This window comes from Sapajus apella, unplaced genomic scaffold (assembly GCF_009761245.1).
Source record: "Sapajus apella isolate SASKATOON/1434 unplaced genomic scaffold, GSC_monkey_1.0 scaffold60, whole genome shotgun sequence".
Taxonomy (NCBI): Eukaryota; Metazoa; Chordata; class Mammalia; order Primates; family Cebidae; genus Sapajus; species Sapajus apella.
The window spans coordinates 9,387,412-9,411,661 of record NW_022437000.1 but is presented as its reverse complement, the minus strand read 5'-3'; the positions used below and the strand labels follow the sequence as shown (position 1 = coordinate 9,411,661).

General features: G+C 44.0%; 1 protein-coding gene across 1 annotated transcript in view; it reads right to left on the bottom strand.

Moving 5' to 3' along the window:
• MYO16 (myosin XVI) overlaps window positions 1-24,250 on the bottom strand; it is a 563,966-nt gene that overhangs the window by 50,958 nt on the left and 488,758 nt on the right. Inside the window, exon 32 of the mRNA XM_032246200.1 lies at window positions 19,828-20,934. Within this exon, the coding sequence (XP_032102091.1) occupies window positions 19,828-20,934 (1,107 nt within the window). The remainder of the gene's footprint in view (window positions 1-19,827; window positions 20,935-24,250) is intronic.

The window sequence follows — 24,250 nt, the reverse complement described above, 5'->3', positions numbered from 1 at the left end:
TATGATTATTAACTACAAGTATGCAGGTAAGGTACGTTTAAGTTGAATTTTAATCTAGGGAGATCAAATCTCTAAATGTTATTCGGTTCTCTTGTGCCAGTTTTTACATAACTGAAATATCACTCCAGGTCAATGTGATTCTGTTTTAAACTGTGGCTCTTGATAGAAGGTGTTTTTTGACCCCCAGGGGACATTCAGCAACATCTGGAGACATTTTTTAGTTGTCACAGCTGAGTGATGGGGTGTGCTACTGGCATCTGGTGAGCAGAGGCCAGAAATGCTGCAAAACCTTCCGTAACGCACAGGACAGTCTCCCAGCCTGGAATTACAGTATCCGGCTCAGAACGTCAATTGTGCTGAGGCTGAGAAACCTGCTTTAAAACCTAAGTCGGATCATGTCATTCCCGACTCAAGCCTCTTTGCTGGTTTCTGAGTTGATTCACATTAAGATGCAAAGCCTTCCTAAGGCTGAGAGGACCTTGCATGCCCTGACTCCTGCTGGCCTTGGGCCCCAGCCCCCCTTACACGCCTTAGGCCTTGGCCTCGGCCTTGCCTTCCCATCCCTGTCAGCCTCCCCGCCTCACTCTCCTTCTCCAACGTCCAGCAGGGCGTGACAGCTGCGCTGTGTTCAGGCCTTCTGGATGACCTTCTGAAAATCAGCACCTGTCTCCCTTGCCAGGTCAGTTCCTGTCTCCGCTTCTTGCTTTGGTTTTCTACGTAGTCCTTCTCCCTGCGCAGCAAAGAACGGCTCAACTGTTTGTTTTCTGTCTCCTTCCTCCGGAATGTGGGCAAATACAATATGGGTTGTATTTTCAGTGCCTAGAATAGCGCCTGGCACACAGATGGCGCTCAATTAATGTTTGTTGAAAAAAGAAGAATGGACAATAAACTAGTTTTAATAATGTTGCTATAGAAATTTTGCTTTCTGAAAGGAGCTATACTTTCTGTACCTGTAAAATAGTGTACACGTTTACTAAATGAAAACTTTATGCAAATAAGTACAGTAACACCTGGTACCACAATGATCATTTCTTCCCATTCATACAAGACTGGCAATTTCTGGAAGCATTTTCAGGGTTAATACACCTTTGAGTGCTGAGCTTTACTTATTTAAAAGTATAAGTTAAGGAAAATATCTCATTGCATGAGGTGAATATTTTCTTTTATGCAAAGGAATGGAGCTGTTTGTTTTCCACCTAAGCTTGTTAGCTTATGAGAGAAAAGACCTACGGATGTTTGCAACCAATTCCTGAGCCATGGTTTGAGAATTCAAAGACACAAGGTCCACACATATTTAGTTTTTTAAAATTGTACTTTACATTGATTTACAATCTGTAATATCAGGAGATAAACATCAATTTGATAGATGTCAGCATGCTTTGTGCTGAGTGTGACCCTGGAATCCTGGTGATCGGGGTGGGCACAGTGTGTTGACCTGTAGTTAACTGAGGGGGATTCCATGCACCCCTTTCTTCCTCAGGTCCAGGGAGGGACTCAAGCAATGGGCAAACAGCTAACATTTGAAATACTTTATAAATACATACTTTATTTTCTCATTGTAAATCAATGTCCACTTCACTCTCTAAATGTTCACTTTCATCTTTATTATTTTTTTTAAAGAAGTTCCCACCTCTCCTCAATTGTATATGCTTCAATTTCTGGTCAAATAGCAGAATGGGTCTCAAGCACAGAGGCCTCTAGCCATAGTCTACAAGACAAAATCTTTACCCATGAGTAATTCACAGGCTGGGAGGAGAAGAAGGTGTGAGGTCGCTGGATGAGATTACAAGGCCACATCACCTCCTGCTCACCTTGGAAATGCTTTATGGGAAAAGCCTGACCCCTCACATAGAACAAGACTGTTTTATAAGTTTGCCCTGACGGGAGAGGCATGAATAAACATCAGGCATGTGTCTGGGAGAGGAGAGGCAGGAAGGGTTTTGTGGAGGAAAAGTAGGTAGGATGGAGCTGGAGAAAAGGAACTTCTCTTAAGGAAAGATGCAAAAATTCTGCAGGGGAGGAGATATGTTTCTTACTGGGGAGAGAAAAATGTCCTTGAATAATTCTGGGAGAGCTGGACAAACAGGGGGAGCCTCTGGGGGTTCAGATGAGTCCTTGCTCCAAAGCAAGAGCAACAAGAAACTGGCAGAATGGAAGTGCTTGGTTCACCCCTGGGAAGGCAGACAGATGCCCGTGAGCACAGTGGCCACTCTCCAAATGCAAGTGCTGACGGCAGAAGAAAGGAAGAGTGGCGGGCCATGAGCAAACCATATTCCTCTTCCAAGCTAGGGAGTTCTCCATTCATTCAACGGGTATTCACGTCTTACACGGTCCGAACCTGGTGCTACGATTTACTTTAGAGCTTTAAGAAATATTAATCTGAAAGAAATAATCCATCAAGTGCTTACAGTTTAGAGGGGCTATGGGGCACAGCAGATGACAAGAATTACGACAGGCACTGCATCTATCCTGGGGGCGGGGTAGAAGAATGAGTACCTGGAAGCGCCACTGTGGGATTCGCATCCTGCTTAGCTAGTTTATTTTGATCGTTTCATTCATTTGTTAAAGCCTTTGACACTTATAATGTCAACCCATGTGACAGGGACATCCAGGGTGCATTCTAAGGGATGCTTTTTCCCAGGCTTCTCTGTGGTGAATCAATGCTAAGGGGGACTGCCTTCAAGGTGCCTTCAGGGCAAGTGTTAAGGTTGCAAAGGGCCAGGGGCTGGGATGGGAGCTCTGCAAAATGCTCCAGGAATCCTTAGGAGAGGTCAGAGTGGGATGGAGCAGCCAGGTGAGCGTCTGTGGTGTAGGCGGGAGGAAGCGGCACTGGATTCTGAGCTGGGGACAGAATGTGGAGAGCGGGAGGGAAGGGGAAGGGAATGCCACAGAAGCGGAGGCAGAGCTGACTGCGCTTGAGGGAGAGGAGGCTGGCTCTGCCCACACCTCCACACTGGGAGGGTGGAGCAGAGAGCTTTGGAGTCTATGAGCATCGCGGGAGTGGGTTCCAGCAAGTATTTTGAGCAAGGGCATGCTATGAAGAAGAAGGTTTTAAAAAAATAATATGTATATTAATCCAGCAAAGAAAGTATACAGCTGAATGAGCCTTGAGGAGAGATTAGAAACAGAGCCACGGGAGAGGCTGGGGAAGCAGAGGAGGGAGTGGGAAGGCAGGAGGATGCTGAATTCAATCCCCCTGGGCCAGAGAATTGGGACCCCTGGGGACCGCAGCAGCTGGGCGTGGTTCAGAGCCGCAGCTCCCACCTGAAGAGCAGGGCGCATCTGGGGTTGGACTTGTTGACTTTAAAGTGACAGCCACAGGCCTGAGGATTAAATTGAGTGGCAATTTTTTGAACAAAAGCATTTATGGGGACTGAAAAGGAAACCGCTAGGAGAAACTTAAAAATCTCTCAGGAAGGAATTTTCTAGGAAGAGACACTCCCAACCATGAGTAGGCAGCAGAAGGGGATGCCCAGCTGACTGCCATGCAGGAGGGCAGGTGTGGGCTTGCTGGAGGGGCTGCAGGCCGGGAGCCTTGGCAGAGGGGAGGGCTGTATGGTGCGGAGGGTGGCTGACATCTTCAACACCGGGGAAAGGCCAGGAAGCAGGGGAGAGAAAGGAGCAACGGAATGTTTCCCCAACAAGATGCTGAAAACATTGTTTTTCTCTTAGGTACCTGCGCTAGAGATCAGATTAGAGTGTATTTTGGAATCCTGTGAGATGGGATCCAGGTTTCAGTAACACAGGAGAAAAACAAACTATAGCTGTTTGGCTGACTTAATACTGAGAGTGCTATGTAAGGCATAAAAAATGTGAAAATACATTTTAAACTCATTACTCATACTGGCTATAGCTCATTCTGAAACTCTATAGGAAAATTCCTCTTCAGAAAGCGACCGCATGAAGGGAATGTGCTTGTTTTTTCCTACTTGGCATCAAGGAAAAGTACAAATGCAGAGAGAGGGGCCTGGCAGGCTCCCACTACTTCTCAAGTTCTCGTTTGTAAAATTTAGAAGTCGCAGCTCGACGGCGCTCGCAGATACACATAGATGGTGCGTAATTAAATTTGGATAGAAGCACTTCGACCTGAAATTGGCGTCTCGCTTGTGTTAAACCAAATCTAGTTTGTGTTCCACAGGGCAACTCCTTTTAAATCTCTGAAATAAGAGATGTCTCTGGAGTCCTGTGTTACTGCATGTGAGGAAGAAATGCAAACAGGCTTTGCCATCCCCCCACCCGAGTCTACCTGCATTCCACTTTATAAGCTTCTAGGAAGTGATTTGTTTTCTTTTACATGTTGCATTTTCTTTTTGTTTTACACAATAGAATTTTCTTTCTTTTCCATGATAGCATAATCCCAACATTTGTGTTATTGCGTCTCAGAAAGACGAATTTCAGATGTGAAGAACCACAGAAGATGATCTGAAACTCCAGAGGAGAGGGTTCATGTGGCGATGGATAGATGTGAGGAGAGCGGAAAACCGTGAAAGGGGAAATGTGATAAACCCATGGAGGTGACACACAACAATCGTGTGTGTTTTGAATGGCAAAATCCTAATCGCCTCTTGAAAATGTGGGACAGACTGTATCCTCCCTTTGTGAACGCCTGCAGAAATGTATGGAGGGAGGGCGTCTGAGTCTAGCTGTGATGGAGGTCCGGGAAGAGAGCTGGGTTCCCAGGCAGTTACTCTTGTGACACAGCTGTTACCCACACTATGTGGACAGGTTATATTTCTACAAACACTGATTACTCAAGAAACAGAAAAATCTAGCACTGCAGACCTTGGAAGGGCAACGTGTGCTGAGAAACTATTTGCTCGGCCGTCTACTGACCTTAAACGTCTAGGGCTGGGCTCCCGACATTCCTTCCTACTTGTTAATAACCCCTTATGAAATCACCACCCTGGAGTAGATGGAAATTCCTCCTGAACTTATGTTTTAAGCATTCTTCTGTGGTAGCGAGCGCCGCAAATACTTATCCTTCAGGTTAAGCAGGAAGGAACAAAACGTCTGCCCGTCCTTCACTCCTAACTCCTGCCACCCACGCCCCTGCCAAGTCGAAGGAGATGGTTTGTGCTAGAAAACACCAACTGAAGTAGGAAGCAAAGCGATGTCTTCAACAACATATGTGCTGAGCAAGGGAAGAATGCATCGATAGTAAAGCTAAAAAATGACTGTCAGTATAAATAAGGTTTTCAGTACCCAAAAATGCACAGAAAATTAAGTTGTGCCAATTTCCTTTTAAATTTAACTAACTGAATCCTTTTTTGCCCATTTATTCTGTCCCTGCCATAAAGGGGAAAAAATCACTTCAATCCCTTTCCTTTTCTTGTACTTGGGTAGTTTTTTCTTTTTGTTTTTTAACATAATTAGCCAAGTATGCAATACCTAAACAACAAGCCTGCCTGGCCCAGAGCCCCGTTCCTCATGCATACTTTTATAGGTCATGAGGTTATTTATATGGCTGTTATTTTTACATTTCCTCAGTGCCAGGTGGTAATGTAAATCCAGGAGTCCTGAGCCATGATGTGTGGCCAAGTGCACGGTTGGTGTCTGCAACATATGCTTTCCCAGAGGGAAATGGTTCCTCCTTGCTCTCCTCAGAAAGCAACGGTGAGAAGATAACATCCCTGCTCTTCTGTTGGGAGTATTTCGTGTTGGTGACACCTACAGACTGGATGGTAAGCTAGTGGTGCCGGTCATCCCCCAAAAAGAAACAGCAACAATTAGAGAGAACAGAAAGAAAGAAATAGAAAAACTACAGCAGTGGTGGATGTGAGCTCTTTTCCAATCCCTTGCTCCGAACTTATTACACATTTAACCAAGTAAAGTACTTAGTAACAAAAAAGACACAGACCAGGGCCAATCAGAACAATCATATGCCATCGCCCTTGAGCATTTTGCTGCGTCAACATTTCTCCACGGAGAAACGTGGCAGGCTTGGGCCAGGACACCCGAGGAGATGGGAAGGCTGTGGGGACCTTGAGAGCTCGGGGCAGCAGCCATTCACCAGCTGGCATAAAGACATTTCCATATTTTAGTACGAGTGTGGCAGTGCCTGTGGACACCAGCTGAAGCACAGCCCACCTGCCCACACTCACTGGCTCACAGCCAGGCGCTCTGAGGCCTTGAAAATTACAAATATCTATGGAGATTCAAATTCTTCTAGAAATTCTGGACAAGCCAGATGCACTGTGTCTTTGATACCTGTAGCGGTTGTATCTCTTCCTGGTGGTAGATTGGCTGGAGTGACTAATTCTTCATATGCTCACATAACCCAATTTCCCTTGATGGGCCACAGGGCTGGTGCCAGTGATTCAGGAAACACAAATGACTGGGATGCTGTTGAGAAAGACCGAGCCTAAGCTTCCAGTGCATTCGCACTTCACCCAGGGTCACAGGAAGAGACCATGAGGTGGCCAGGCAGGTGGTGGGATTTCCCTTCTCCTAGCTCTTCATTTCTTAAATAATTAATCAGCCCAGATTAATCACTTTTTTTTTTTTTTTTAGACAGAGCCTCCCTGTGTTGCCCAGACTGGAGTGCAATGGAGCAATCTCGGCTCACTGCCTCACAGGATCAAGTGATTCTTCTGCCTTAGCCTCCCCAGTAGCTGGGATTACAAGTGTGCACCACCATACCCAGCTAGTTTTTGTATTTTTAGTAGAGATGGGGTTTCACCGTGTTGGCCAGGCTGGTCTTGAACTCCTGACCTCAGGTGATCCACCCACCGAAGCCTCCCAAAGTGCTGGGATTACAGGCGTGAACCACCTCGCCTGGCCAGATTAATCACTTTTACAGTACATAGGTTCACATGCAAATGGAAACATAGAAATAGCAAGAAAAAAAACCTATCCTTTCTATATTTATCTATAGCTATTTTGATATAGTTACTCCAAAACATAATTTGATTATGCCTTTTTAAAAATTCTTTTAATGTGTAGGATAAGGCACACAGTGGCTTCTAGCACACAGGAAGGACATCATCCTCTTGTTCTGATATTTTCTCATTTGCAAATTTTGTTTCTTTGTCTGTATAAATCCTCCTGTCTAGACCAGTGTTTCAGAGAACATATTTGTGGGCTGAGAAATCAATTTAGTGGGTCACAACAAGCATTTTAAAATGAAAGAGAATAGAATACTACAAGTAAAAATGCAGCACTTAACAAGCATCATGGCTAAGCAGTGTTTTGTGAATCCCGTGTAGTGTCTTTATGTAAAACATGATTCTCGCTCCTTGGATGCGTCGGAGTTTTCAAGTTTCCCTGCCACGGTCTGCTTAAGAGAGAGCCCACATTTCATTTCAAAAATCCATACAACTCCATGCAATGTCTGGCACCAAGCAGATTCTTTTGAATAAATGAATGAAGTGTGCTTTTTGTATTTAATGATTTTTCCAAACCTTTTTGAAATTTTGAAGCGAATTGCAAATAGTAATAGGAAATACTACTGCTAGTTTTATCATTTTGCCTGAAGTTAACCTCTGATATTTTATAGCCTAAAAAAAACTACATATCCTAAGACATGCCATAGGATAATTGTATCACCTGATAAAAGGAACATTTGTTTCCAAAGCCATTGCAGAGGATTCCTAAGACACACTCAATCCCCACAGAAATGGAAATGCATTCCCATTAGCAGCTGGGACACATCACTGAATGTTTTAATGATCATCAGATTAAAAAGACATTTTTATGATCCCACATCTCCATATATAAAGCACAGAGCCTCTTTCCTGTATCACTGTCCCCAGCCTCTAAATTAGAGATAATTTCAAGCCTGGGTAAGTGTATGGTGGAGACCCCCCACTAAGCTGCAACTACATAATGTTAACAATTAGAGTTTTACTGTCTGGTATGAGATGTAAGTGACTCAGCCAAATCTCTAGTTGTGCTAAGGTTTATGTGGTGCAAATAGGGCATGACTAGAAGGAGCTAGAACAGCACCGAGAGTGTGCTCCTGTCTCCCACATCAAGGTACCATGGCTCCTGTTTCTTTGAGGATTGATATAGTTACTCTAAAGGCAACTGATCAATTAAAAATGTAAGGGGTCTTTCTTGCTAAGGGGACTTTATTACTGATAATATATTTATATGTATATAGTTAAATACCAAGAGGCAGAGATATATATATATATGTGTATATATATACATGTATATATACATATATATATACGTATATATGTATATACACACACATATATATACGTATATATATATGTATTTAAATACCAAGAGGCAGAGTCAATATAGCTCATAAAAGTTTTTAAATATATATACTATTTTGCCTCATAGGCTCTGCTGCTAGGCATTGGTTATTTACTTAAGGAAGGATCTGTGAACTGCCAGAAGTGTGATGGAGACCACCTACTTTAAGCTGGTTGTTTGCACGCCTGTATGTCCCTTCCATCCTGCTGTTAAAGCCAGTCTGACTCCCTCCAGCAGGTCATCTCCTTGAGAGCTGAAGTTAAAGGAATGTAAGGCCACCAAACGGATGTGACCTCAGCAAGTAACTTCACAGCTGGGGTTTGCTTTTTGGTGACATGGAAGAGCCTGTATGGTGACGGTTTTCATTCTTTGCTTTGCCAAAGTCTCATTTTCACTTACTTCTTCCCAGTTTATCCAGCATTTCATATAAAAGGAAAATAATAAAGCCAAAATCCAAAACATACATATTTTTCTGAGACACACCCTGACGTACCAATTGTGCATATATCAGCTCTTCCTTGCTTTAAAATTGAGATTTTTTTTTTTTTTTTTTTTGAGACGGAGTTTCACTCTTGTTACCCAGGCTGGAGTGCAATGGCGCGATCTCGGCTCACCGCAACCTCCGCCTCCCGGGTTCAGGCAATTCTCCTGCCTCAGACTCCTGAGTAGCTGGGACTACAGGCACGTGCCACCAAGCCCAGCTAATTTTTTGTATTTTTAGTAGAGACAGGATTTCACCACGTTGACCAGGATGGTCTCAATCTCTTGACCTCGTGATCCACCCGCCTCGGCCTCCCAAAGTGCTGGGATTACAGGCTTGAGCCACCGCACCCGGCTGGAGATTTCTTTTGAAGGACTATGTGTGATTCTGAGCCAGAGTTTTCAGCATGTCTTCTGCGGGCTTTTAGGACTTTGGGTACTGTACACATTCTCAGGTGTCTCATGCAGCCAGTGTTCTGCGGTAAGTCAGTGTGAGTCTCAGGTCTAGCTCAGGTCTGACCTTGTTTGGACTCTGCATATTTTAAAACTTAATCATGTGCGCGGGAGAGAGAAATGAATCATATTGTTTCTTGTCTTATTACAATTAACATGCGTTATTAAATCTGCAAATAGCCACTAATTGCCCATGTTTACGATCTAAGTATGAAAGCTGAAGATTTCAAGGAGAAAGCAGGGTGGGGCCTGCAGAGGCCTGAGAAGCTGTGCACAGATTCCATGGTGGACTACTGCACTGACTCATGGAATACAGCCCTGGGTGAAACGATATTGAATACAGCTCGCTCTTAATGGCACGAAATTTTCTAGGCTAATCTGGAGTTTAATCATAAAAATGACTTAAGTCAGGCATAAAGAGCCAAAACACTGGTAGGTAATTAGGAAATAGGTTTTTCTCTTCCAATACTCTTCAGGAGAGAGCGAGCATGGCACCTGCCCAGCCTCTCTTTAGGACAATATTCTATGCATCATGTTGCTTCTAAGCATTTCTTCACAAAAGGAAGAAAACCCCAGGATATTGTATTATGTGGCAGTAATGAGATGCAGATAGTCAGGAAGGTCTTTATTAACTTGCTTTAGGAGAGCTGCTGAGTGGCTTAGAGGATAAAGCACTGGATTTCTCTGTAGAGCCCCCAGTGGGAGTTTAATTTGCAATCCAGTGTAGAGACACAATACACAATAGCTGCTTGCTTTTATGGGTTGATAGTATGAAAAATATTTACTGGTTATGAAAGATAATCCACTTCTGAGAAGACTGCCTTATTTTCAGAATTTCAGGCACAATAGATCCTTTCCCCGCTGATGGTGCATTGCAGAGCATCCTGGTTGTAAAGGTTTCTTTGCTGCATTTGGCTAATCTAAAAAAACGATAAACTCTTTATGCTAGATACATATCGCTGGTCTGACACTAGCTGCCTGCAGATGTACAGCTAATATGTTAAGGTAATTTCTCAGGATGCTTCATGCAATTCAAAGGGTACCTTTTTGATCAGATTGATCTAAATATTTAACAGTCACAACCTTTTGCTTGGTTTTGCTCCTGGATTTCAGATAACAACGAAGTGGCATGACCTAGCGGGAACAGCATAGTCACAAGAGCGATGAGCTTTATATTCTCCCAACAAATATTTATTGAGGGGCTGCGAGTATAGCCCCGGCTTTATTCAGTCACGTTTCTCACTTTGCCATTATCAATGTCTGTTTCTACATTCACCTAATTGAGAGAGGAATGGATTTTTGCCTTTTTTAAGAAAGTTGCTCTAGAGACAGACGGCGAGGTGCTTTTGAGTGTCTGTCTTTCCCCTGTTCCAGTCACGGTGGCTACTGAGAATCACTGCTGATTATCTGTCTGTACAGTTCTCAGCATGGCTCTGGTGCAAGGTCAGGGCTCATTACCTATTTAATTTCTGGTGGGTCTGGGGCAGGCATCTGAACACTGCATGAAGCCCGTCTCCCCAGCAAGTCATATGCTTCCTACAAAAAATATGCTGGGCCACTTTGCAAGTGAGTACAATTTCAGTCTGAATTTCTTTTCAGTAATTAGGAACTTAGTCCCAAGTAAACTTTAAAGAGGCCAAGAAAAAGGGAAATGGAAAATGAGGAGACACAAGTTTTGGATATGAGGAACAATCCTAGTCTCTCACGTGTGCTGTGGATTCCTGATGCTACAGGAGATGCTTCATGGCAGGCGGGTAGAAAGGATTTTCCAGGAAAGCGGAGAAAAAGAGGAGGAGGAGGAGGCAGGGGACACAGGAAGAACATGCTCGGTTTCAAAAGTGAAGTCTGGCGGGACATTGATGATGGGCAAAACAGTGTTATCTGTCCACTTCCCGCATGAATTTATGTTTAACTTTAGAAGGGAATTCCTTTCTCAAACAGAGCCCCTGTGTCATTATGTTAATTTTATTGTTTTCAGAGACTATGAAGGACATAATAGAAAGAATTTAGGGTTTGAAGAAAGGAGACATATTTGATTCCTGACTTTGAAACCTATTAGTTTTTGCGATTATGGGAAAATCACTTAATCCCTCAAAGTCCCAGATTGCTCATTAGTAAATAGGGATGGTAACACCTGCTTCACCCACCTCACCAAGATGCAAGTGTCCAGGGAGAGAAAGGAGATGTCAGTGTGGCCGGAATGGCGGTTCAAGCCTGTAATCCCAGCACTTTGGGAGGCCAAGGTGGGCAGATCACAAGGTCACAAGATCGAGACCATCCTGGCCAACATGGTGAAACCCCGTGTCTACTAAAAATACAAAAATTAGCTGGGTGTGGTGGTGTGCACCTGTAGTTCCAGCTACTTGGGAGGCTGAGGCAGGAGAATCACTTGAACTTGGGAGGCGGAGGTTGCAGTGAGGCCTAGATCGCGCCATTGCATTCCATCCTGGGCAACAGAGCAAGACTTCATCTCAAAAAAAAAAAAAAAAAAAAAAAAAAGATATCAATGTGCCAATGTGCTTGGTCAACAGGAGAGGGCCCCTTACAAATAGCTATTCATATTATGACCAGGATGCCATTAACACATCACAGTGTATATCTGAGTATTTCCTGTTACACGTATGTACCTAGAAGCACTGCTACGGCTTTTGTTCATTGTCTTCCTCTGGCTCTTTGCACTTTGTAGGAAAGATCCTAGGAGTTAATGCTGAATTCCTATGTCACAGAAGAGAAACAATGGAAAGAATTCAAAGCCTTGTTATCAAGCTAGCAAGGATCTTCCAGGTACAAAGCTTATCCTGCTCTGATTCCATGCAAGGGAAGTCATTTTCTCCTCCTTTTGCCTCAACCTTCAGGGCTATATTCTAAAGGAACCACACACCCTGGACTTTCAGGTCTAACTCTATATTCATCCACCTGCCTGCAGTGTCTATTACCCTGACCTCTGCACCTGCAGACTCCACCCGCCCATCATCTGCTTCCAGCATTCCTCCCGCCCTTCTGCCAGCTCTGGTTGTAAGGCCCTCAGATTCTCTCAGGTGTCTACCTCCTCCTCCTTCTGGCTGCAGAAAATGCCGTGTGTGGAGATCGCGTGCGGTGACTCCTCACTTTCCCAGGTCACTGACATTTTGGGAGGATCTAATGAAGCTTATGAAGCCTCTGCCCAAACAAGTGGCACGTATACCATGGGGGTCACAGGGGCCCCTGGGGGCTCGACTATGAATCTGCGAGTGGTTTATCACCTCCAGGTTAGAAATTCTCTCCTCTCTGGTATTCTTTCACTGAGACTGGATGCACCTTCTATCTCTTATATGGTCTGTGAGAGGGCAGAGGCGATGCCAGATTTGTTTACCAGTGTTTGGGATTTCCAGTAGCAATCCCTGTGCTTACATTAAGCACATGCTTATTGGATGACTATAAGGGAATTAGCTCCACAAGTTAATGCAGGTCTGGTTTACAGGTCGCCTGCTTGCACAATTTCCCTGTATGAATTATTGGGCATTTATACAGAGAAAATGTTACACATTGTGAGAAAAAATGTCACAAACATTCACAACAAATCCTTAGGCATTAAAAAATACATTTCTAATTAACATAAGGAACAAAGAGCCTTGTGCTCTTAACATAGATAAATTTGATTACTGATACATTTATTAAAATTCAAACTTCATTTCGATGTGTAGATGAACACAGTATTATTTCTACTAGACATTTAGAGAATTAGAAACAATGCAATATATAGCTGCGAATCTCAGGCATAGGCACTCCTGGCTACTGCAGAGAGGAGAAGAAATGAGAAAAAAAAATGCCTTTTCTTCCAAAGAGGCATATTCTCCTCTTGTCAAGCTCAGGTTTATTAACATGGCAAGAGAAGAAACTTCACACAGCTCCTCCTTGCTTAACCTCCACTTAGTGATAAATGGAGACCCCTCCCTTCCCTGAGGATGTTAATCTAGTTTCCCCAAAGGACTTACTCATTTGGAAAATGAGGAAAATTTTGCATTGATTTAAAATGGTTCTGGAATGCAGAGGAGCGCCTCACTTTGTATGAGACAAGAATGTACACAGTCACAGATCAGCAGCAGAAGCACACATCACTAAACTATCTTCCACACTTTTTCTAATTTTCATGAGCACTCCTGCCTCCAACTCCCCACACACAAATAAATCACCATGGAGAGAACTCATCAAGGGGAGTGAAAAGATTTAACTGCTTCAGACAGGATAAAACACTACAAGACCTGCACAGAGGCAAGAAGCCTAGGGGATGCTAAGCTCTGCATCCCATTATGGGATGTCAAGATTTGCATAGGCAGACTAATGTCTCCTTTTCAGTCTCCTTTCGATGTGTCAGAGATGAAATGATGATAATGTTGGAACTTCCATTTCAAACATCAGGAGCAGAGAATAGCTATTTGCAAACACTGTCCTGGAGCACATCCCAGGTTTCTGTGAGTAATTGAGGGGCATTTGAGTCATTCCAAAGCATCCTGCGCCTTGTTGCTAAACAATGAATGGTAACTGCACTTGATTTGGCATAGAAACATCTGAAACTTAGGATACAATTGTCTTTTTCAATTTTGATCTTTCACAGTTAGTTCTACCTGACATAAAATCTGTGTGTGTGTGTGTGTGTGTGTGTGTGTGTGTGTAGTGACTGGTGTCACTGCCTACTGGTGTCCCCTTGGAGGAATTTACAGAGGAGTGTTTTTTGGTGGAATGCTAGCCCAAGAATTATTTTGTTTATATTGTGAAAAATGATGCCCTGGCTTCGAGAATCAGGCTTTTGTAGTGAACGGCAGTCGCATGTTCGTGAAGACTGAAATGGATTGATTGGTCTGAGTACTTACTAAAGTACCTTAAGAATGAATTTTTTTTTTTTAAAGAAAACCTATGATAAAGTATTTATAAATATTTAAATATATATTAATAAGATGGTTTAACATTGGTTTTCTTTCTCTCTCTTGCTCTTTTTCTCTCTCTTTCTTGACGGTGTATTGCTCTGTGGTCTAACCTGGAGTTAGTGGGGCAATCACGGCCACTGTGGCCTCAGTCTCCCAGGCTCAAGCCATCTGCCCACTTCAGCCTCTTAAGCAGCTGGGACTGCAGCACTTGCCATCAAGCCTGGTTATTTTATTATTATTATTGTTTTTCTGTAGAGACAGGGTCTGGCTAGCTACTTTGCCAGGGCTAGTCTTAAATTCCTGGCCTCAGGTGATCCACCTGAACCTCCTAAAGGGCTTGGATTATAGGTGTGAGCCACCACACCTGGCTGATTTGACATTGGGATGTGTTTCAAAATGATTCAGTGCCAGAGGAAGGAAATAGGCAGGAGTAGATATGAAATAGGATGGACCACAGAGAAAGTTAATTAGCCTATTCTTTATACTATTATCTATGTTTGAAATTTTCCATAAGAAAAACTTGAAAAAAATTCTTTGTAAACAAATGGCCCTATGGAATAAAAATACACTGTAAAAAAAGTATAAAATACTCTGACTCCAAACTCAAAACGTTCTTATTCAGAATATTTATGTAATTAAGTAAAATGTTTGAAATTAATAGTAACTTCCATTTAGTTTATGTGTTTCCTATGAAGTAAAAATGCCACAAGAGCTAGCTCTATCAAATAGATTTATATGTCGAACTGCTCCTTTTTAGGTAAATTTTACATCAAACAATTATTTAATAGCCACCTACTATATGCAAAGAAATACTGCACATTAGAGTTTTTTTGGTGACATCATTTTTAAGTACCCATTTATGACTTATAAGCTAAGGGTGCACTGTATCAGAAAGTAATAAAACTGAATTTCAAAACGTATTTTGAGTCAGATTTTCATGAATTCGGCCTGGCTGTCTTCCACTTTCTTCTCTAGATTTCTGAGATGTATTGCATTTTTGTAAGGACCCTGTCTTCCTGATCTTTTTCAGTGAGTAGAGAATAACATGCTCATGTGATTTCACTTTATTCTGGATAAACTCAACCAGATGCTGAGATGCCATTCAGAGCAATGGAGCACCCTAGTGGCTGGAATGAGCCAAGGACTCTCATTCACCATTTGAATTGGGTCTCAGAGTTTCTGAAACCAAGCAACTAGAAATAATTAGCATAATAATATTAGTCATACCATTACATGAGAAAAAAAAACAAAAAACTATTGTGAATTAATGGGATCTTTACATCCAGAATGGCATAGACAATTAAATATTTAGTCGATCTTAATTTTAAGGGCCAAGTAGCCTAGACACTGTATCCCAGAATTACATATACCCATAATCAGTATAAAGTTCTTGAGTTCATGGGACAGTTCTCTTCAACTAAATTCTCATGACTCATTGCCCTTCAGTGAGCAAGTATTAATATTTAAGGCCTTTTCTTCTCTTTTCTCCTGCTGTCTGAGCAGTATTGCATAGGTAGCTAGGGGAAGAGACAGATTTACTGAGACAGATGCAGTACACTCAAGTAATTCTCTGTCTCCCATGGGCACAGTAACTTTGAGAAAGTGGATTAATTTCCCCATGCCCCAGTTTTTCCACCTGTAAAATGGAGATAAGTGTAGCATATGCCTTATAGTGCTATGAGAATTACATTATTCAGACAATGCCTGGCACACAGTAAGGACTACAATTCCTTACTACAAATATTTCTTCTCAGACTGCAGTCACATCCATCATCTGCACAATCATATCTTTCCTGCATGTGTGTCCGCCACTCTTAGAATCTGCATGGTTTTGTATATCTCAAATTGCATATCCAAGAATCTACAGAAAATGAACTGGTTTGGGCAACACAGAATTTGTGAAATCCTACATATAAGGCTATGGAATAGTAATGGAGTAGAATTACACACGAAACAACCTTGCTTCCTATACACAACTCACCGGACATTGTAGCACATTCTATTTTAACCAGAAACACCTAAAGTGGTGAATTAGTGAGCGGTTTAATCTCCTTAAGATAACTGTTCCAAAGAGCCATGGGTAAAATTTGTAACCCTTCTGCAAAATTTGTGGAATAATTTTCCCCTATGAAAACCGAACAACAACAAAAAATGAAGTTTAATTACCTTAAGAAGCCTGAAGGAGAAATTAGCCACACACTGTATTATTTGGTAAGAAAGCTATTTAACAGTGAAAATAAAAACGTCTTTAAACATAAAGAGGGTGAGAGTAAAGTAAAAGATTTAAAGCTTGAAAGAAATTCCAAAACCACCATAAATCATGATAACAGTCATTGAATTCATTCAGAAGAAAATGGATTACTAACCTCAGGATCAAACTGTGTAACCCTTAACAGTCACATAACCAGCCCCGGTGCTGGGCACCAGCACCAAATGCTTTCCCTCCCATAGCTTTTGTTCACCCCTCTCCTACATTCTAAAAGAATGGCAAGAACTGTCCCATGATAACATGACATCCAAACTTGTAAGCTTACTTCCGTCATCACAGCCCGTAAATAATCATATACTTGGCCAGGTGTGGTGGCTCCCACCTGTAATCCCAGCACTTTTGGAGGCCAAGGCAGGTGGATTACGTGAGGTCAGGAGTTCGAGACCAGCCTGGCCAATATAGTGAAACCCTGTCTCCACTAAAAATACAAAAATTAGCTGGGCATGGTGGTGGGTGCTTGTAATCCCAGCTAGTTGGGTGGCTGAAGCAGGAGAACCGCTTGAACCAAGGAGGCAGAGGTTGCAGTGAGTCAAGATTGTCCCACTGCACTCCAGCCTGGGTGACAAGAGCAAACCTCCATCTCAAAAAAAAAAAAAAATTATACACTTCTCAGCTGTGTAGTTAGGACTCCCATAATCTGGGGCGTGGGGACGACCTGGTCTGGTATTGCTAAATTTTCTATTACTACAGCAACTGTGCCTATGGCCAAAGTTGCCAGTTTACGTATTTTTGAGAAAGTCATAAGTGGCCCAGTCCAATCTTTTTTAAATTAAACAGTATTTCAGAAAAGTCCACAATATGGAAGTAGATGTCTTATGTCATACTTGAGATTTTGATGTTTGTTCCCAAATACTGGTTAATACCACCACAGGGAAACACAATTAGCAAATTTATACACCATGCCCGGAGGCCTCACTATGATTCTTACTATCCTCTGAGGCCCAGACTTTGGGATTTCCAAATGATGAAGTCTGTCTAGAAATTCATTAACTTCACTTCCTTAAATACAGTCAAGAAGAATTTACCCTGTTCCATTCTATAGTAAAATGAGGTTCATGAGGTTTTAATAAACTTTTAGTTTTAAAAGCAAATATTAATTTGTTCATTTAATGATTTCTCTTATCCATTTTGTTCCTTGGAATTAAACATGATTTGTGAAATTAAAACATTCTGCTATTTATAATTTCATTTATTAATGGCCTATAATTAAGAAGAAATTGTTAGCTAAACAAACAATTAGCTTATTTATCTGAAGAATGAATAGGGAGAAGGCTATTCATTCATTGCTAAGGGTTCTTAGCCTTGACCTACTTTTCACTTGTTCAGATTGCTTTCTAGATGTTCTAGTTTTTGTACCTAAAGTCATTTTGCTAATCAAATGATGAAAGCTTACACATGTTTGTATTTTCTTTTGGTGAAGGAGCAGGTTAATGCATGCATAAAATGTTACTATGCTGTAGGTCAAATTCTACTTCCAATTCTACCACTGAACCCTAAGGAAGATATTTAACCTCTCCACCACTAAGTTTTCCATGTATAAAATGAGGATGTCCACAGCTGCCATCTACCCTCTGTTACTGGTAGAAAGTCTTAACTCCAAGTTGTCCAGGTTCTTGGCATTTTGAACAAAGAATTGGAAAAAACACCCAGCAAGGCAATGAGGGAATGAAGCAAGGAAGGAATGAAAGCAGGGATTTACTGAAAACAAAAGTATACTCCACAGTGTGGGAGTGGGCTGGTCAGTGGCTCAAAGGCCCAGATACAGAATCTTTTCAGGTACAAATACCCCCAGAGGCTTCCCATTGGCTGCTTCAAGCTCACCTCATGTAAATAAAGTGGTGGCCTCCAATCAGAGGCCGAAGTGATGTTAAAAGGTCACACTCCTGTGCAAACATCTGATTGGTTGCAAAAAGCAATGGATCAGAGGCTAAGGTGAAGTTGCAGAGTTGCACTTCTACACAAAAGAAGTCTCTGCCCATAAGTCTGACTGGTTTCAGACAGCCAATTTCCCGTCTGTTGTACAGAAAGGTGGGGGTTTGCAAAGGGAGGAGCCTCTGGTCCTTTTGTTACTTAGGCATGGAAAGTTAGGGTTTTCCTTTCAGTTTAATTCCAAGGAGTCAACGTGAAATGGCCTTAAGTTCCCTGCCTCCAGAACCTGTCCTCATGCCTCACCTGGAGGGAAGTGGGGGATGGAATACCATCATGATGGAAAAGACTGGTTATAATTTTCCTTAAGGAGAAGATGCTTTTCATTAATGAACTTCTTCCTGAAAATACACACCACTGGGAAAACATTTTGGTTTTGTATACAAACCCTAACATGTCTTTTGGAAAATGTAGACACTCTTTGTGATTATTAAAGGAATCTGTGCAAAAGCAGTACTTTTGGCACCAAGGCTGCCTCATCTGAGGGAAGAGCCATGTGGTTATGCAAGTTACAAAAGACTGGCAAAAAAAGTCGTCATGAAAATCTTATTCCTCCAGCTACATTCTTCTTTTACAGGGACACAAAATAATGTTTTTTAATGCAGGCAACAGCCTGTCATGGAGCTCACTTGAGTAGACTGATTCCCACCTGCAAACCCCACTGTGGGCTGAGTAGATGGATGATAAAATAGAGATAACAAAGCCGCGGAAGAGTGTTCCTTGGGTCGGGCCCAGTGCAGTGGCTCACACCTGTAATCCCAGCACTTTGGGAGGCTGAGGGTGGATCACAGGGTCAGGAGTTTGAGACCAGCCTGACCTATGGTAAAACCCCATCTCTACTAAAAAAAAATAAAATAAAATTAGCCGGGTGTGGGGGCGTGGGCCTGTAGTCCCAGCTACTCAGGAGGCTGAGGCAGAAGAATTGCTTGGACCCTGGAAGCAGAGGTTACAGTGAGCCAAGATTGCAGCACTGCACTCCAGCGTGGGCGACAGAGAGAGACTGTCCAAAAAATAAAAAAAGTGTTCCTTGGGTGGGATACGACCAGAAGAAAAGCAGTTTACCCGAAACAGCCCACAGCGGAGTGGCATTAAGCACAGGGTAGTAACTGGATGGGTCATCATCCCAGACACCGCCAGGCAAAGCTCCATAAATAGCAAACCGCACACTCACGGCTTAGCGGTGAACTGTTCGTCAAATGGACATTGACAATAGTAACTTACACAAAATACCACTTTCATACTATAATAAAGCATTGTTATTAAAAAGAAAGAAAGAAATCAGTAGCTAACATTTAACCTTGCTCTGTCGAATATTTATGGCGTTATAATTTATTAAATCCAGTTGTGGTGTGTGTCTTTGTATATCACCAGCCTTTCCTGTCATATTCTGCAACACGGAAAGATTCATTCCTACCTATCTGGCCACGATTGGATGTATACGATTGTTTTTTAAAGCTGCTATCTGCTCTGAAGGACCACGGCCATCACCTGAACCTCTCCTATTTCACACCTGTGCAGACACGGACGTGCACAGGTGCACGCGAGCTCAGCGTCCAAGCAAAAGGAGGAGGGCGTGTCTGCTCCACTTACCTTCGGCTTCCCTGATTTTCCTTCCCGCCGCGGACTTCCGAAGCACACTCCTGCCGGAGTTGAAGAGGCTGGCGAGCTCGTCCAGGGGGCTGCTGAGCGGCCTGGAGCTGGGGGGACTGTAGGGCGCAGGGGGCGAGGCACTGGGGCCCGCCTTCCTGGCGTCGGCTCTGGCGGCCTTCACCGGGGAATACGGGATCTTGGGGAAGGAGCTGCAGGGCCCGGCCCCAGCCCCGGCCCCGAGGACAGAGTTTGGCTTTGGGTGGACCTTGGGCGCCTCTGCGTTCGGCCCCGCTTTCCCCGCGCTCCCCGGGGCGGGCTCGGGCGCGAAGGCCAAGTGCGCGCAGGGCCTGAAGGGCGTGGGGGGCGGCCCGGGCGGGGGCGGCGGCGGCGGCGGGGTGGACGGCGGGGAGGCTCGGCCGCACCCGTTGAACAGCGCCAGGCCGGGGGACGCGGGCCTGTCGCCGTCGCCCTTCTGGCTTTTGGGGTACTGCGGCGACAGCGGGCTGGAGCCCTCCGACGGCACGGGGTACTTGAGGTTGGTCTCCAGGACCGGCAGCTTCTTCACCTCCAGGGGCGTCAGGGGCGACTCGTCCGAGGCGGGCGAGCAGGTGACAGGGGTCGGCGGGAACACCAACAGGGGCGGCCGGTGCGGCAGCAGGTTGGGGAAGGGCGGCGGGATGTCGCACGCGTCCCCGGGGGCCCCCGCAGCCTCGTCCTCCGGCGCGCGGTGGAGCGGGGGCGGCGATGCGCGCAGGAAGGAGCCGCAGTCGTCGGGCAGGCAGCACTTCATCTCCTCGTACACGGACTCCGCGGGGTCCGGGCTGCCCGGCCTGGCCGCGTGCCCCAGCATCTCGATGTACACTGGCTCGCCGTCGTCCTCGTCCCCCGGGGGCGCGGCCGGGGGCAGTGCGTACGGAGGGGTCCCCGGGACCGGGCCGCGCGCTGCTGTCCCCGGGGCGCCCGCGGGCCTCGCGTCCCCAGGCCGAGACCCCGAGATTTCCTCGTAGGAGCCGCTGAGCTTGGTGTTGGGGCTGCGCTTGGGCTTTCGAGGAGGAATCTTCTTCACGGTGCTGTAGTCGTCGCTGTGCGGCCTGGGTCGGGCCAGAGCTGCGGCAGGAAAGGACGCGGTCAGCGGGTGCCAGGCCAGGCCCACGGGTGCCAACCTCCCCCGGGGATCGCCTTGGAGCCACGGCCCCGCGCCCCGAGAACCCCACGGGCCCGGGCCTGCGTGTCCCTCCACCCGCCAGGCTCCCTGGCTGAACCCGAACTCCCGAGACCACCACCGAGAAAAGAGATTCGATCTTAGAGATGGAAGAAGACTTCTACCCTCTGGGGAGGATGTCAAGTGGTTCCAGGATGCCAGCCACCCACGGAGGCGGCGGAGGTGCGGTCGCGGGACACGCAGTGGGGAAGGGACCCTCGGGGGTGGGGTGGTGGAACGCACTTAGCTGTGGATTCTTAGGACCTAACTCGGGTGTGACGCAAGGTATGCGTGGAACTGTTCCTTAGGATTTGAAGCCCAGGAGACCTGGCCGATTAACTATTAACAGTGGCATATGGAAGCTTCCTGTCGGAAATGAGTCAGCGTGATTATTTAAATGATGTGAAATGAGCTAGGCGCGGTGGCTCACTTCTGTAATCCCAGTACTTTGGGAGGCTGAGTGAGCGGATCACGAGGTCAAGACATCGAGACCATCCTGGCCAACATGGTGAAACCCCGTCTCTACTAAAAATACAAAAATTAGCTGGGCTGGTGTCGCACACCTGTAGTCTCAGCTACTTGGAAGTCTGAGGCAGGAGAATCGCTTGAACCCAGGAGACAGAGGCTGCAGTGAGCTGACATTGCCTGCAGTCCAGCCTGGGTGACGGAGTGAGACTCAGTCTCAAAATAAATAATAAATAAATAAAAATAAATTTAAGTAAATAAATAAATGATGTAAAATGGACAAAACAACAACAAAACACTTGTATGGATGGAGAGACTTTTAAAAAGAACTTTGTTCAAATGTCACGGAGGATAGATTTTACTATCAGTACATTTGAATCCTTAACAGAAACGCATACTTAACAGGGAAACCACAAGAATAACATTTTCCTAAGAACTTCTCAAGGAGAAACTCCTGGAGTTGAAAAAAGAAGCCATACTCAGAAAAACAAATAAACATGTTATTACAAGAGCGAATTTCAAAAGACATGGAACAAAACCACTTACATATGTGTTTAAAACAATTATTGAAAATTAAGTCAAAAAAGAAATTCCACAAGACTTCTTTTTCTAATGCTTTTAGTGTAAATTATAATAATGCTATATTAAATAAATATAATTTCTCTGATAACAGAGATGTTAATTTGGAAAAATTACCTCGAGTCTTAGAAATACCCAGACTCCCAAATCTTCTATTAGTTTTAGTAATTTGATATTTTCTGAATCTGTAGGAATTCTTGATAAAGGCACATCTGACTTTGTTGAGTTCCTGAGTTGTTTAACAGAAGCAGCTGTATTCTTCCCTCACTGTGACTGCATATTATGACGGCAGTCTCTGTACCCAGTTTTTGGGAGACAATGAAGTATAATGGTTAAAATCAAAGCTTTGAAATCCAATGGACCTGGGTTCAAATTAAAGCTTTGGAATCAGATGGACCTTTTATTCATTTATTCATTTAATCACATGCATTCAACCAGTATTTACTGAGATAAATTCACGAATGAAGAGAAGTTTCCAGCCCTCCTCTACAATAGTGGGAACAGTCAGACAACAGCAAAAAAAAAAAAAAAAAAGGAAATACAGCAAATGAGTGAGTTCTACAGAATGTTAGAATGTGATACAGGCCGTGAAGATGAGTACCAACAGGCCAGGGTGAGGGTCACAGAACTGTGTGTGTGTGTGTGCAGCGGTTGGTGGGGCAGGGTTGTAATTTTAGAAGAGGTCTTTGGCAGACCTCTCTGAGCCTCAGGGTAGTTGTGGGTAAGATGATGATATGAGAAACTATCTTGAAGAAATAAAATGGATACTGTAGAGAAAGTGCTATGCTCAGTTCTCCACACTCTCTCACCAGAAAAAAAAAAAAATCATTCAAATAGGAATGGAAAAGAACAAAGGTAATTTTTGAATGCAATGGACATCTTTGTAAGTTAGTATTATTCGGGGCTTCCCAAAGCAGCCAACTTTTAAGAATAGAAAATACCCAAAGTGTGCAGTTCTCTAATTAATAAGCATTATTCCAGTGACTTTCAAAGGGCTAACACATAGCAGCCCCTAAGCTTCTAGAAAGTGAATAAAGCAACCCATTTTTTAACATTAAGATTATAGAGTTGCTCTGAAGATATGAATAATTTAAAGGATTTGTGAGAAATTGTATTTTCCAAAGCTGGCTTCAATAATACTTTCAGCCCCACATACTCTTCCAGAACCTTGAACCTTGGAGGGTCTCTGCATCTGCCCAATGAATATGATGATGAGAAGATGATGTCGCCTGCCTTCAGGGGCTGGTACAATGACAATGCAGCCTCTGCCTGGCCCCCTCCTTCTCCTGGGACACATGTCTAGGTAGCCCTGACTTCCACGCATAGGTTTATACACCCTGAAGCAGCTATGCCGTGGGAACTGTGGAGAGGCCACGTGGATGTGAGGGAGATGCCAGAGGACTCCCATCTGCTCCAGCCCTCAGCTATCCGACATCGTTTCCCATCCCAGACATCAGAGATGTAATTAACTATGACTTCCAGTGATTCCAGTCCCAGCCACTGTCTGACTGCAGCGATGAGAGAAGCTCCATGGGAACTGCTCAGCAGAGCCCAGCCAAATGCTAGAACCATGACAGATTTTCTAACAGTGTTTTGGTGTCTTAAGCTACTAAGCTGGAGAGGTTTGTTACATAACAATAGACAATTCGTAAAGACGTTGGTACCTGGAAATGGACTGCTGCTGTACAAACAAAAAAATCTTAAACTGGAAGGTGCTTTGGGACATGAGAGGAGCTTGGAACAGGACCATCAGGGGAAGCGTGGTGGCCTCAAGAAAGCTCTTGATGATATCTAAAGAACAATGAGGAAGATGTTGGAAGCTGGAGGGAACAGAACACTTCAGCCATAGTGGAAAAGTTTGGCAACACTATCTCACCTGCAGTCATGCAGAAAATAGAAAACAGAAAATGAACTGGGTGATGCCTCTTGGATTCTTCTAGCTGCCTAGAGTAAATCATGAGAATGCAGTGATTAAAGAAAGAACTATTCACTATAAAGGAATAAGGATCTTCTGAGCTTAAAAATAAAATGGTTCTCACTGCTAAGCTCTTCAAATGGCAAATAATTTGAATATTAAGAAATGACTTCCAAGTGGAAATAAAATTCAGGGAATTTTCAGAAAAACATGATCTAAAGATGAAGTCAAGCACACACACATGAGACCCTTCATTAAGTCCT